The 15,197-nt window shown below is 37.4% G+C and overlaps 1 protein-coding gene across 2 annotated transcripts in view; it reads right to left on the minus strand.

The window, feature by feature from the left end:
- Positions 1-869: 869 nt before the first annotated feature.
- Positions 870-15,197, minus strand: part of TOX (thymocyte selection associated high mobility group box) — a 368,121-nt gene continuing 353,793 nt past the window's right edge. The window contains exons 7-9 of one of the 2 annotated variants that reach the window (XM_072604653.1): positions 14,725-15,111; positions 2,543-2,694; positions 870-2,050 (exon numbers count right to left, since the gene is read on the minus strand). In XM_072604653.1, the coding sequence (XP_072460754.1) occupies positions 2,014-2,050; positions 2,543-2,694; positions 14,725-15,111 (576 nt within the window). In that variant the 3' untranslated portion in view covers positions 870-2,013. The remainder of the gene's footprint in view (positions 2,051-2,542; positions 2,695-14,724; positions 15,112-15,197) is intronic. The other variant, XM_072604654.1, reaches the window with a different exon arrangement.

Raw genomic sequence — 15,197 nt, forward strand, 5'->3', positions numbered from 1 at the left:
CATTGGATCTGCATTATTTATTAGTTATTACATGCTCAAGTGATTCAAGGTTGTACAATGCCTAAAATCATTCCAAAGCAAGCATACCTTTTGTCTTTTTAATTCTGACTGGATTACACAATGCATATATTTGTATTTAGTTAAATTACTAAGTTTATTTCACACACTGCATGAAAGAGACATCATCCATTCCCTTGATTACCAACTAGACTAGCTTCCTGGATACAATCCTCCATGAGGGTCTGGTTTGCTAGTGCTCTTTGATCTAAAAGCCATGCGTATGTCCAGTTAGATTCTCATAGCCCTCTGTTCTTCTACAGGTCTCTTGCACCCATGGAATTCCTCTGACAAGCATTGGACTTCTGGGGGGAGAAGAGACATATAGTGACCACACAAAGGACATAAGAATCTCATTCTTTATGACTGACTTTAGCTTCTGAGTTTCTTTTTCTTTCTCCCTGCTGCCTTGGTCACTCACCTTTCATTTCTGGAGGCATTTTATGTTTCCCTTAACTCCCTTCTTTCCCCTCCCTTCCCCCTACCCCCACCCTGACCCTAATTTATTCATTCTCATAAGCTTTCTGAATGTCCATTAAATGTAACTGGAGGAGGTGTTTTGGTCAGTTCAGGCTGGTTTTCTCTATTTTGCTCTTCTTTTACTTTAAGTTTTCTTTATTAACTAAAACTGGACTGAGAACCAAGACGCAACCCTTTTTAGATGGAGGACTCTTGTTTGTTTAGTCTTGTGGTTCGTGTGTCTTTTAGGGTAGTTCCCTGTTTCATTGGATTAAGAAGGGAAGTTCTTAAATAGGATCGTTTGGCTTTTACATCAACCAAAGAAATGCAGAAATAAGGATTGGTTACTTTCATTTGCTGCTAAATGAAAAGCAGGTTTGGCTTTATTCATGTCACTGTAAAAACTAAATAATAAAGTATTCACACCAGGTGTGAATATTTTTTTTGCCAGCAAAAGTTAAAACATCAAAGAAACCTCTTTAAAATGCTAACAAATTTACTTACAAACACCTATATTTATTATTTCATAAATAGGCGCAACAGGTTCCATAAAAAAAGATTAAATACAGACACAGTATGAAGAAACAATAATACAGAGCCATATGTAAAGGTTATAATTTAGCTGTTTCCAATCTGTTTCTGCATCTAATAAAATACCAGGTAAGCATTTGGCAGTTTTATACATAAAAGGACTTAAATGACATTTACTAACCATTACACAAAAAGTGATACAAAAAAAGCAATTTTTTTCTGCAGTACAAAATAAATGTGTTTGCGCTTCCCCCAACATGTTTGTTTTTGTCTGATCAATGAGAGAAAGCCAATTGGTTTTTAAATTAAAATCATTTGGGAATATTTTTTTCTCAAATATTTTGAAAATATAGAACTATTAGTCAGTTGTTTTTTTTTTAAAAATGAAGTAAAAATATGAATGTTTGCCAATTTAACCCCTACCATGAAATCAATAAACTGGAATGAGCCAGTTTCCAATTACAATTTAGCTACAAAAACATTCACATTTTATACTCTAGGAGAGTGTAACATAGATGCTATTTACAAACTTGCTATGACTGCTACATCAAGCCATTTAAAAAGTCTTTAGTAGTTTCATATAAACACCCATTATGAAAACCAATGGAAAATCCAGGACTTTAATCCGAGACGTCTACAGTTGCTAAGGCAGTTACTATAGCGAAGCACTTCACAACAAAAAACCAACATAAAATCTGAATGGTCCAAGTTTCCCTCAGGGAAGAAGAAAAACAACGTCCGTAAAGGATTTAGGGGATGGGAGTAGGAGTGAGGAGAGAAACAATAAAGAAAGAAGCATGACTATTTTTTTTTTCCAGGGTGGGTGACCCACAAGCTCAAATAGTCCTAAGTGCTTAGCAACTTGTATTCTCTAATAAATTGCAGAACCGCCTTGACTGCACAAAGCAATCCATGGTGAAAAGACTTCCCTGCATTCCTTCTCGGAAAGAAGAGGCGATCTGATTTTCAGGTAAGGTACAGTGCTTTGTCCCTCTGCATGCTCCTGCATGGGGAGAAAACAAACATACATACAGAGGTGGTTAGGGTGGTTACACACCCTTGGGTGGCCAATAGAGGGCAGAGATTCTGTTCAGTCCCCGGCCCGCCTGCCCCTTTTGCTCCCCCTTAGAACGTTGCCCAATACACAGTAGGTACTTAATCAGTGCTTGCTAATGGACTGATTCTGCTGTAGTTCCAGAAAATGGCTTCACTACTAGCATGGAAAATGGGAGTGAGCAGAGGTACTACTGTGAAGTTACCCCAAAGGCGCAGCTTACTGGAAGAGCCAGAAGCCTGCTTCATAATTCCTGGAGCAGCATTTCCTGGTTTACAAAGTGCTAAGAACTCTTCTGTATGAATTTTTTTTTTTTGAAAGTATCAGAAAAAGAGTCAAAATGTGGCCTTTCATCTTCCTTCCACCTCTCATAAAAACAAGGGACCTTACTTCTGTACTAAATGTAGTTTAAAATAAAGGAGGCATTCCCTGGTTGCTTACCCATTACTGCAGTAATCATTATTCCAGTCCACTGTCTGGGCTGGAGGATTTCTGCAGCCTGAACGTACATACTCCATTGCTTGGGTTACAACCTGTGCAGCTGTAGAGGTGGGATTGATAATAGTCTGATAGTCAGGTTGAAGAGTAAACCCCTGAAAAAGAAATCAAACCTTTAGAATTGACACTTGTTCATTAACTATCCACTTAGTACAAACAAATTGGAGTTGGACCCGGAGTCAGGAAGGTTTGAACTCTTAAACCCACAACTCACTATGTCACTTTGGGCAAATCACTTAAGCTCTTAGCCTCAGGTTTCTCCTCAGTGAAATATGTGTAACAAAAGCATCAGGTAATGCTACAGACATAAGGTGATTTGCAAACAACAGAAAATTATTTTAATATCAAGCATTACAATAAGGACTTGGACAACTTCATAAAAAAGAGGAAAATGCCATGTCCCATAGACCTAATTCTTTGTTGTTCAGTCGTTTCAGTTTCAGATGTGTCCAACTCTTCATGACCTCATTTGGATTTTCTTGGCAAAGATAATGGAGTGATTTGTCATTTCCTTCTTCAACTCATTTTACAGATGAGGAAATTGAGGCAAACAGGATTAAGTGACTTGCCCAGGGTCCCTAACTAAATAAATGTCTGAGGCTAGATTCGAACTCGGGAAGATGAGTCTTTCTTATTGGGAGCCTGGTACTCTATCCACTGTGCACCTTGATTTGAAAGACTATTAGTTCACATGCAAGTTATACCCTAGAGCACAAAGTTGGTAAACTAAGGAAAATTTGAAGCTAGAGAGATGATAACTGAATCCAAACACAGGGGGAAATAGCTTCTATAACCCTCAGAGTTTACTTTTTCCTTCATTAAATCTAAGGATGCCCTAGTAGTTAATTCCCAGAATATGCAACAGAATCTTTTTTGAAGGATGCAGGCAGCAGGTGGCTGAGTGTTTTATTAGACTACACCTATTCACACATTGTTCTCAAAACCCCTTTTCTTCATTCAATCACAAAGAGACCATCTGCTTCTTCTTTTATTTGTACTTCTTTCTCAACTAAACAAAAATTCAACCAAAGCTTCGGAGCAGTTGTTGGACTAATGCAGAGAGAAGGACTCATAACAACTTGCCATAGGAAAGCAGAGAAAGAGGCAAGTGTAAGGTACAGCAAAAAATGTTTAATTGAAAAGCCTGTTAGCTAGAATACAATAATTCAGGAATATTCTTTCAGTATACTAGTATGGTAAAGGGTTCACTTTCAGTCCTAGGAATCATTGGAAATTCAAGGACAGAGTCTCTGAAATATGTAGATGGATCAAGTAAACAGAAATCATGTTAAGAATTATTTCAGCTTATCTGCTGAAATCAAGAATAATCCAATCGAGCTTTGTTGGAAATACCCAAAATAAAATACTTAATATATCATGGCTGTCTTTTTCCACTACAGATCTCACCTATGTATCTCATCCTAGAAAAATTCAGAGACTTGAGGAGAATGTAAGGGAAAGGCAATAAGCATTTATATAACACGTATTATGTGCCAGGCCTTATCTAAATGTCAATCTTTACAGTAGGGACATGGACAACTTAATACAAAGGAGGAAAATACCATGTCCCATGCCCGAATTCTTTGTTGTTGTTCAGTCATTTCAGTTGTGTCCCATTCTTCATGACCCCATTGGAGTTTTTTTTTGGCAAAGATATTGGAATGGTTTGCCATTTTCTTCTCCAGCTTATTTTATAGATGAGGAACTGAGGCAAACAGGGTTAAGTGGCTTGCCCAGGGTCACACAGCTACTAAGTGTCTAAGGCTAGATTTGAATGATTTCATTTGATCTTAAAAAATTGATTTGCTATTTATTTACTTTTTGGTTATGTTTTGGAAGATACAACATTATAAAAGATTTTGACATGTCTGTCAGTATAAGAGTTCATTTTAAACACATTTGTTTCCTTGGTCTTTTATTCATTTTTAAAAAACTTGATATAAACACCTGGGGCACACTGATATGCGAAATACCACCCTGTATAAACAAACTTTGATAATTATCATCATAATTACTGTCCTCTCTGTTATGCCATATAATGCCAGTCACTTGACATTCAGTGCCCAGGTAACTGTTTAAGACAAAAAGTTGATGAGTTGCCAACCTGAAAAGGTGGAGGGAGTCTCTCATTGAAGAAATGACAGGTACCTTCTCTATCTCTATGTTAGAGCCGGAGGGCACATTAGAGATTATGTGGCCCCATATTTTCCTTTTAAAGATGGGGAAACTGAGGACAAAGGAAGGAAATAACTTATCTGAGGTAAACAGACATCATCACCTTTTTAAAATTAAAATTTTAATTTTAATTGCAAAATCAAATAATGGGGATAACGTGCACAATAGATGTGTATATCCCCACTAAAGATGCATCTATTTAGCAGCATAGATTTAGAGTTGAAAGGGAGAAACTATGGTCAGAGAGCGTAAATAACTTGCCCAAGGTCAAAAGAAGTAAATAACAGAACTGGGATTTGCATCCAGGTCCCCTGACTCAATTAGCAGCTAGGTGGTACGGTTTATAGAGTGCTAGACCTGGAGTCAGGAAGACTTGAATTCAAATTTGACCTCAGATACACTAGCTGTGTGACCCTAGGTAAGTCACTTAACCTCTGTTTGCCTCAGTTTCTCCAACTGTAAAATGGAGAGAATAATAGCATCTACCTTTGCAGGATTGCCGTGAGGATCAAGTGAGATAATATTTGTAAAGAATGCCTGGCACACAGTAGGTACTTAAATACTTATTCCCTTCTACTTCCCCCTGAATTTGAAAACAATGCTCATTTATATAAAAACAATGAGAAGAATGTTTTAATGTAGATAAATAGTAACTATTTAAATAAATCCCTAAGAATCAGTTTGTGACTTTTTTGGGGGGGGTAGTGGTGGTGGGGTTTGAGTAGTAGAGGATTTGACAAGTTCTAGCTTATTTTTACTTCCGTTGATGGCACCTCCAAATCCCTAATCACTAAATCTTGTCACTTTGGAGTCACCTTTGACTCTTCTCTGTCACCTATCCCATAGGAAAAGTTGTCAAATTCTCTTTATTATACCTTGGCATCGTTGTTGCTGTTGCAGTCATGGCCAACTCTTCGTGCCCCCATTTGGGGTTTTCTTGACAGAGACCCTGGAGTGATTTGCCATTTCCTTCTCCAACTCATTTTACAGGTAAGGAATTGAGGTAAACAGGGTTAAGTCATTTGCCTGGGGTCACACAGTTAGTAAGTGTCTGAGGCCAGATTTGAACTCAGGAAGATGAGTCTTGCTGACTCCAGGCCTGGCACATTAGCCACTGTGCCATCTAAGTGCCAATATGCTGCCAATATGCTTCCCATCTACCCCCTCCTTTCCACTGTCCCAGTGTAACCATCCTAGTTCAGGCTCTCAGCATGTTGAAACAAATTTCACATACATTTATTAAGCACTTATTAGGTGCAAGGAAATGTACTAAAGCTGGTGATACACAAACTGAGACAGGACAGGGAGTAGACATAGAGCCTACAATTTCCTAGGGGGGGAATAAGGTCACTTTTAGGAGGGAGGGGTTTGGCAATGTTGAGAGATTTAATCACTAGTCAAGGTCATACAGTTAATATGGGTCCAAGGGGAGACCCGAACCTGGGTTTTCCTGATTCCAAGCTTATCTACTGCACCATGATGCTATAAGATGTTATACAGGTAAAGTTATAATGCAATCCAAGGGAGAGTGTGATAGGGGTAACGGAGAAATTTTGGAGGAAACGACCTCCAAAATGGACTTCCTATTACTAGGTTATCTCCTTTTTGATTTATCCCAAAGGAGAAAGGAGGATGAAAATGAGGGATAGATTGGTTTAATCATAATATAGAGTATATGAGATAAATCTAAAATGGTAGATTGGCATCAGACTATGGCTCCAATTGATCTTTTACATTGCTGGCAAGTAATCTTCCTAATGCAGTGCCCTGATGTCATTCCTCTTATCATTCCTCCACTCAAAAACCTTGACTGACTCCTCATTGCTTACTGAGTAAAGCATTAACTTCAGATCCCAAGAGTCAAGATCTCAATAATCTGTCTCCTCTCTATTTTTCTAGACTTTATCTCATCTTAACTTCCTTTCCCATGCTCCATATTCTTGACACACTGGACTGTTCTGAACCCCTCATTTTCATCCTTCCCTCTCCTGTTTTCCTGCTTTTGTTCATATGCTTTTTTCCTCCCTCATGCCTACGATGATCTCTGCTCCTTTCCCTATCTCCTCTTTTTGAAGTCTTCTCCATTCCTTTAAGGTCTTACTTGAGTGACTGACGACTCCTGACCACCTTTTGTCACCCCCACTCCTCCCATCTCCCTTAAATTTCTCATAGTTCTTTTCCCAAGATCTGTATTTCAAACTTATTACACCCTCTCTTTTATCATAAATTATTTATGGACATATCAGCCACCTTCCCGCAACAGATCATAAACTCCTTGCAGGCAGGGTCTATGTTGTATGTATTTTTATATCCCTAGAAGCAAGCAAAATGCTTGGCACATAATGATTATTTTAAAAAATTGACTTGAATTGAATTCCAACCAATCCTTTCCAATCCAAATCTTTCTTTGCACATCCACATGACTCTTTGAGACACAGAATTTTAAGCATCTTACAAGAGCAAGGCATGCATTTAATTTTGATCTTGCCTGGCACATAGTTAGTATTTAATAAATATTGGTTGATTGATAGATTGATTTTTCTTACTTTTATCATTAATTACCTTGTTGTACAACTTCTGCTCTGGCCTTTCACAATCCTAGGTACATAATGCTAGTTCAGTGCTAGACACATAGGAGAGAGCAAGCTCTTAAAAGTGAAATGAGGTAATAGGCCCAATGACAACATTTTATACTTTTAATCAGCACTCAGCAAAGAACCATGACTATGAATCCTTACTAAGAACTGTTTGAACTCTAGTGGAAGAGATATAGGAAATGAATATGATGGGTCATTGTGAACAGGGAATCCCTTTTATACAAAGGAAACATGACACACAATAATAAAATATTCTAAAACATTAAGATAAAAATAGAACCAAGTAAAATAAAACACTCCACTGTTTTTTCAACAAAAACAGAGAAAACAGTATGGAGAATAGACTATCAATCAGGAAAACATAATTATCATTTAATCTACTTGAAGGTTAGAAAAATTAGTGACTAATTTTGCCAGGTCAAAAACAAAAGCTGTGCATTTTAAAAATATTTAAGATCTCAGCACTACAATGTTAAATTTTAGAAGGTTAGAAATGAGATTAAAAGTGAAGGCCAAAGACAAAAGAACAGAATCATGATGTAAATGGTCATTTTTTCCAACTTCTTCCTACTCAAAATGCAATCTATTTCTGATGCTGCAAATAAAGAGATAGCTGCTGGGATTGAACTTGTGGGATCATTTGAGGGGCATTATTTATCTAATTCTGTAACAAATTCTTATGATCAAAAAAATTATTTTAAAAAGGAGTGCTGAGAGGTCTAATTAAACAATGCTGAATGTTTTGCATTGTAATACTCAAGAGAAAAATTGCCAACTGTTTTGCAACATGCCTAGAATTTTAAATTTCATTTTGTGGTGCCAGATTGAAATAAAAATAGGGAACTTGATAAAGATTAATTTGATGTCAGAAGGGACATTTGCTCTTTAATTAGATTTCTGTAGCCCTAGCAGTTTCCTTGTGCCACTATTGCAAGTCCTAAAAAGCCTGCAGCACAACTAAGCAGTGATCCTCATCCCCACACTTTACGGGGAGCTAATTTCATTTCCTGCCTGTCTGGAGAGGTATTTTCAACAGGCATCAATGTTTTTGTCTTCACAACTGATTTATTCATCAATCTCAATGTGATTTTTTTTAAACCTTTAAATTACATCCAAATCCTAAAGCATCTGTTTATTACACAAGGAAATTGAAAATCTGTCTGTATGATATCATACAAAGATTTTTTCCTTAAGGTTATAAAGGAAGTTGACAGATATTAATGATTTTTTTCTCTTGACCTCATTCGATAATATAGTAGAGCAGGAAAAAGAGAAGAATTCTGGACAAATAAACTAGGTCCATTGGTTTGCTGTGTAAAATATATAGTAGAAAAAAATGAGACTATTATTCCTGGTGGACTATGCAATCATTCTGGAGTACACATTCATTTTCTAAAGGAAAAGAAAATAACCAAAGGAATACTGAAATATGAGACATTATTTTTAAAATACTATAGATATTAACTTTTTTTTATTTAAATATATAAACATGTCTAGTATCCTTGGGTAGAAAATGGTTTCATAAGAAGGATAATATGGATTCTAAAAAAATTGTCATGACATTAGCAGACAAAGTGCCATCAAAAGTATAAATGAATGATTGACATATTGGAAAATGCTTGGAACTCAGTCTTATAAACCTAGATAGACTAGGATGGCATTTAATCTACCTTCCCCCCTCCCCTACTTGCAGGCAAGATCACGCTCAAACTACTTCCTAAATGGCTGTCTATTCCATTTAAAAAACAACATCGATTCAATTCAAGTGGAATTTATTCAACATCTACCATGTGCAAAACACTTGGAATAAAAAGACAAATATGTTTTTTCAGAAAATAAAATTCTATACCTCATCCTTGGAACTCATTTCATGCTAAACTTTTTTTATTCATTCATTCAAATATTTTCTGAGCATCGACTAATGATGAGGCTTTCTGTTAAGTGGGGAGACTGAATTCTTATTAATAGTCAACTTCAATTTCTCTTTCCGTAGTTTGAGCATCCCATCTTTAATTATTAATGGACATTATAGAATAAAAGGAAAAAAGGAATTAAGATTGCCTACAAGACTGCAACCTCCTTAAAAGCAGGGACTGTTTCATTTCTGTCTTTATATCTCCATCACTAAGCACAGCACCTTGTATAGAATAAGTGTTTGTTAATTAATAGACTGATTCTTTGAGGGTAGAAGTTTGAAAATGAGGGAAAACAGACTCATCTTCCTTAGTTCAAATGTGATCTCAGACACTTAGTAGCTGTGTGACCCTGGGCAAGTCACTTAACCTTGTTTACCTCAGTTTCCTCACCTGTCAAATGAGTTGGAAAAGGAAATGGCAAACCACTTCAGTATCTTTGTCAAGAAAACCCCAACAGGGACCACAAAGAGTTGGACATGACTGAAATGACTGAACAACAACAAAACCTGAAAGTCATAGGAATTGGGAGAGAGGACAGAGATAAGAGAGGAAAGAATCCAATACTTGATGGTATATGTAAACATAAATAAGCATCATAATCCCTGGTCATTTAAAAGTGAATATAATTTAAGTATGTTTTGCCTGTATTTTTTTTCCGGCCACTCAGATGTTAAACAATCACCAGCACATCCCTGGACTTAATCCATAAAAGTAAACTGCATCTCACTTTGCTGTCTGGAAGCTCTGAAAAATTAAGTGATTTGGTCAGGTTCACACAGGCAGGCAATAGGAATTAAAGGTGGTACCTGGGGCCTGTGTCTCTGACTAGTTCTATATCTACTACACCATGCTTGTCCTCTTTATTTTTTGCTTAAATTTCTCAAGTCTAGAGGCTTCCTGGTGATATGTTTGGGCCCTGTCTAGGCAAGCACATTATAAAAGGACTTTGGCATAAATACTGCAAGATAAGTTGACAAAGAATCATGGACTCTTCAAGTTAGAAATGATTCTGACTTTATTTCTACCTCTGTGACAACTTTGGGCAAATCATTTAACCTCTTGGGGTCTTAAGTTTTCTTACTGGTAAAAGGAGGAGTTTGGGCTAAATGATTTATCTGAGGTATCTTCCAATTTTCAAACTATAATCTCCTGATATTAGAAGTGGCCTAGTCTGATTTTCCACCCAATTAAAAATCTTTCCTATAAGAAATGAGATTTTTATCACACATAATCTAGGATTCTTTAATTAAAAACACCACTCCCCCTCCATCTGAAGCACATCTTACTTTTTTTAACTAAATGGTAATTTATAATTTTCTCTAATTTGGGGTCTGTGATTCTTCCCTACATGTTTTCATTGGTGAGAACAGTAACTTGGAAGTTGGCATTGTCTATATTTAGGCTCCAAGGTAGGTTTATATAGTCAGGTTGTACAGAAAACAGATTAACTTTGAGAAAGATTGGTTATTTCCTTATGGACTTTGTGGGTCACCAATGTGGCCTGCATGGGCCATGTTTCCTTTTCAGATAAGGGAATAGACATATTGTATAGGCAAGGTTTAATGCACATATGTGCATGTGATAATCATCCTGAATCTCTGCTTTCAGAATCATAGTCAAATGCAGTAAACAAATGAGCAAGTTTCTCTTGTCTGCCTACAACTATGAGGTCCCTTTGCTGGGTTACACTTAAATTTATCTCTTCTTAGGGTGTAATTTGGACTTGTTAAGAATATTCCTGTCTCTTTTAACTGAGCTAAACCACAGTACCAAACAGCTACACCCCATGGAGCCATGTAAAGGGTTCTCTAACATGTCTTGTATATAATTACCGTGTATCTAAAAGGACAGAATGCAGTTTCAGAAAACATTAAACTCAGCTAATATTCACTCACAGAAGGTCACAATTGCTCACTAGGCTTTTCCACAACCCAACACCAATTGGATCTCTTCATCATTGCCTCTTTCTCCCCTTTTTCCCTCCCTCCTTTTCTTTATCACCCTCTAACTCCCCAACCAACTCTAGTGATATTTCTTCTGGGCTTTCAGGTTTTATCATCATCAAAACCAGAATTAACCCTCATCTCAGAATCTCCTATCATCAAAGAACTAGTCAGTCAGTAACCACTTATGTCCCTGCTCTGTATAAGAGTGGCAAAGTAGAAAGAATTAGGCTTAGAGTCAGGAAGACCTGGGTTCAGGTCTTGTTTCTGAAACATATAGACTAGTAGTTGATCCCAGGAAAGTTAATTAACAATTGGGTAACTCTCCAAGACCATAAAGTTCAAAGAAGGTACTGACCTACATTGATAAAGAAATTTCCTTATCTGGGAGTTTCTTATAGCAGTGAAATCAGAGGCCCAGTCCCTATAGAGAAGATCTTGAGCTAGGTGATGAGGATACAATGCAGAAATAAAGCAGTTTCCTAGAAATCACTAATAGCTTGTATTCCCAGACTTATTCATATATAGTAATTATGCTGATGATGGTGATCCTGAGGTACTAACAAGGTAATAATAATAATGACAACTCCAGGAAAGAGAACGCTCCTCTCAGGTTAAGCTCATCACCTCTAGTCTCATCGCTATGGGCTAATTCAAGTTTGCCTGACACCTCCCTCAGTCTCTTCTCCCCTCTGGTTGGAGGGTAGGAGGGTAGAGTACCAAACTTCTCCCAATTCCTTCCTTTGTGGAGGGCAGAAACTGGACTTTTGGGCCAACTCCACTTTGCACCTGCTGCTCTGCCTGGTTCCAATTCCATGGAACAAGATGCCCCCATCTTGGTTACGCTTTGGTGTATTCCTCCAAACCTGCTTTCTTATCTCCTGTTGGGTGTTGTCTCCCCACATTACATAGTAAGCTCCTTGAGGGCATGGGCTACATTTCTTTTTATTGATCTTGCTGCTTTGGCTTATTGCATTGTAGTGGTTTAAGACCTGGTAATCCACAGATGAACTAAATGTTAACTCCCAAATAACCATGATATTGATAGCTAGAATTCCCTCCATCATAACAAGCAGATAATTTACTATATGTACTGCAGTCTTTCAAATAATTACTGCTTCATTTTCATTAAAGAGCAAAGATATATTCTTTTTAACAGGCAAAGAATAAATATGACCCTGAACATAAACTCTTATAAATGGATAAAACAGAGGTGTGGAAAGAATTTTTCGTTAATTCTCTTCTCTAATGGAGCAGATGATTTGTAGGAGATGGTCAAGAAAAAAGGGGGCTGATGATTATTACTGTTATTTGCTGAAGGGGCATGGCGGACTTGAGAAAAACATTCTTCTCAACTAATTGGATCTCAAAACTGAGCCAGATCTCCCAGGCCTGGAAATTGTTTAACTGACAATAAGCAGTCAGTAATCTATAATAATGTCAGTCTTAACAACAAATTCTTGACTGAATATGATTGCTTTTTCTGTCTGCTACAACATAAATTACATGGGGCTTAGATGTCTAGCTCTGTAAAATCTAAAATCTGGATATTTTAGTTGTAGCACCAGTGACCAGTATATTATTTGGGTTGAAAAATGAGGCTGAATTTAATGGCTACACACACTTATCTTAATTCATTTGGGCAATGGTTTTAGGATCTTTCAGTAGTCTGAAACTCTTGTTCAGCAAAATAATTCTTGTTCGGTCAGAGTTGCCCCAGTAATGTCTCTACCAAAGGAAACAAGAGTTTGATTATGTCACCCAACATTAACTGGGTTCAATAAGGATATCAATTAAAGACATTTTCTCATCTTCCCAAGAACCCGAGGGCACTAGATAATTGGTATGGCATGTTTGCTCATGTTGCTCCAGTGGTCCATGTTGACCACTGCTGGACACTGCCAGGGGCAACAACACTGGGGCATGTGGTTGTGACATTCTCTGCTTCCAGATTTTGGCTTCATTTGAAGTCATTTGATGAGGGGCTCTTACTTCCTCATAATGGGATGAGTGGGCTAGGTCCTGGCTATTTTGGATTAAAGCTGTAAAGCTTTCCCTGTTACAGATCTTTTAGAATAGGAGCTACTAAACTACAGTCCATAGACCAGGGACTCATGAAATCCTTGAATTTAGATGGGAAAAAATGCATACTTACTTTAAAGAAATTAGTTTCCTTTGTAATCCTCTGCAATTTATTTCATGCATCTAAGAAGCATTATTCTGAAAAGGGGTCCATGACTCATACACAAAAAGGTTAAGAACCTTGCTTTAGAATAAAGGGCAGAAGCTCTAACACACACCTGAGTCATTTGCCAGTTCTTTGTCTGTCTGTCTGAATGTCTATTTCTTTCAGAACCAAGGCCTAAAAATAGGCTTTGCTTAACAGGAGGTTCTTTGCCTCAAGAACCAAGCTCTTTTAAGACAGAGAAGAATACTACCAGTTAATTAGTATCCTCAGTCTTAATTCTATATATTAAACTACATTTCCTGATCAATAAGGCTCTAGTCCCAGACCTCTCTCATTAGCTTATGGCCAGAAAGGTTATATATGACTACCAATCTAATTTCCAGGAGTGAAACTATACTTAGTCATCATTCAAGTAAAGGCTACTCTTTCAGTAGACTACCCAGCGACCTGGAGTCCTCCAGGTTCTCAATTCCCAAATTCTGTTTCTTGACCATGTAAATGAATGGAGGAGAGGGAAGGAAAAAAATAAAACTAAGTCCAGGGTCCAGAGATTGAATCTTCCTTTGCCTAGCCAGGACCTTACCTTTATTATGTATATATGACTCACAAAAATTTCCCAGGCTTTGGGCTCACTCACCCATATTATTAAATGATAATAGGCTTTTCCACCTAAATCACAGATAGTCTATAAACTTATCTTTTTTCCTTTTTTCTGGGTAAGTATTTCACTATAATTGGTTCCCTTCATGATCCTATGAATTTTATTTTCTTTTATGCATTTAAAAAATTATCCTGAGCAGGGGTTCATTGGCTTCACCAGATTTCAAAAGGGGTCCACAAGGCCACAAAGGTTAAGAATTCCTGACTTAGATGGAAGCTTTAGCATCTTTTAAAAACAAGTGTTGCTAATCCCAGAAACACAAACCAAGCATGTGGCATGGAGTTGGGAGAGCAATATGCAAGAAAATAGAATCTCTAGTTAGGAACTCATGCTTTTGAAAAGAAATAGCATCAAGAATTTTTGTGACTTTATGATGTACCACATGCTCTTTTTCAAAGAGCAGAAGAACAGTTTTTGAATACTAACCAGTTTTTCCTTTCTGCATCTGCATTTTTTACTATTCAGCCTTCCTTTTGCTTCTTTCATACTTTTTAAAGCTTCTGTTACATTGACATGTCATAAAAGTACAATAACCCTATTCTGCAGAACAGAAAGAAAGATAAAAGTCCTTTCCCATTTATTATAATAATCTTATTCTGCAGTTAACAAGAGGCTAGAGTCAAGAGTTAGCAAACTAATACTTACTTGTTGCATTGTGGGTGAATGTAAGGCAGACTGGACCTGCATTGGTAGTTGGTTTCCAATTGACTGCTGCATTGTGATTGGCTGGTGTTGCTGTATATTGAGATGCTGGTGAAGAGGTGGGCTGATCTGAAGGGGAGGAGGAGGAGACACCGCCATATTGGCTATAGAGACAGTCACTGGCATTTGGTTATTAGGTTTCGGTGCTATGTTCCTGGGGAGACTAGGGTGCATGGCAGTTACATGAGGATTCATTCCCGGTTGTTGGTGATAGTGGGAACTTAAGTAGAGGGCTGAATGAGCTTGGGTAGGCCCATGGAACACTGACTGTTTAGAATTAATCAGCTGAGGAGGCTGGGATGTTTTAACATCAACAGGTTCACTGTAACTCTGTGAAGAAAACAGACAAAATAGTATTTAAGATTGACAAGCACACAGGCTGATTCTATATTCAAGAGCCCTTATTCTTATACTCA

Source organism: Notamacropus eugenii, chromosome 4 (assembly GCF_028372415.1).
Source record: "Notamacropus eugenii isolate mMacEug1 chromosome 4, mMacEug1.pri_v2, whole genome shotgun sequence".
Taxonomy (NCBI): Eukaryota; Metazoa; Chordata; class Mammalia; order Diprotodontia; family Macropodidae; genus Notamacropus; species Notamacropus eugenii.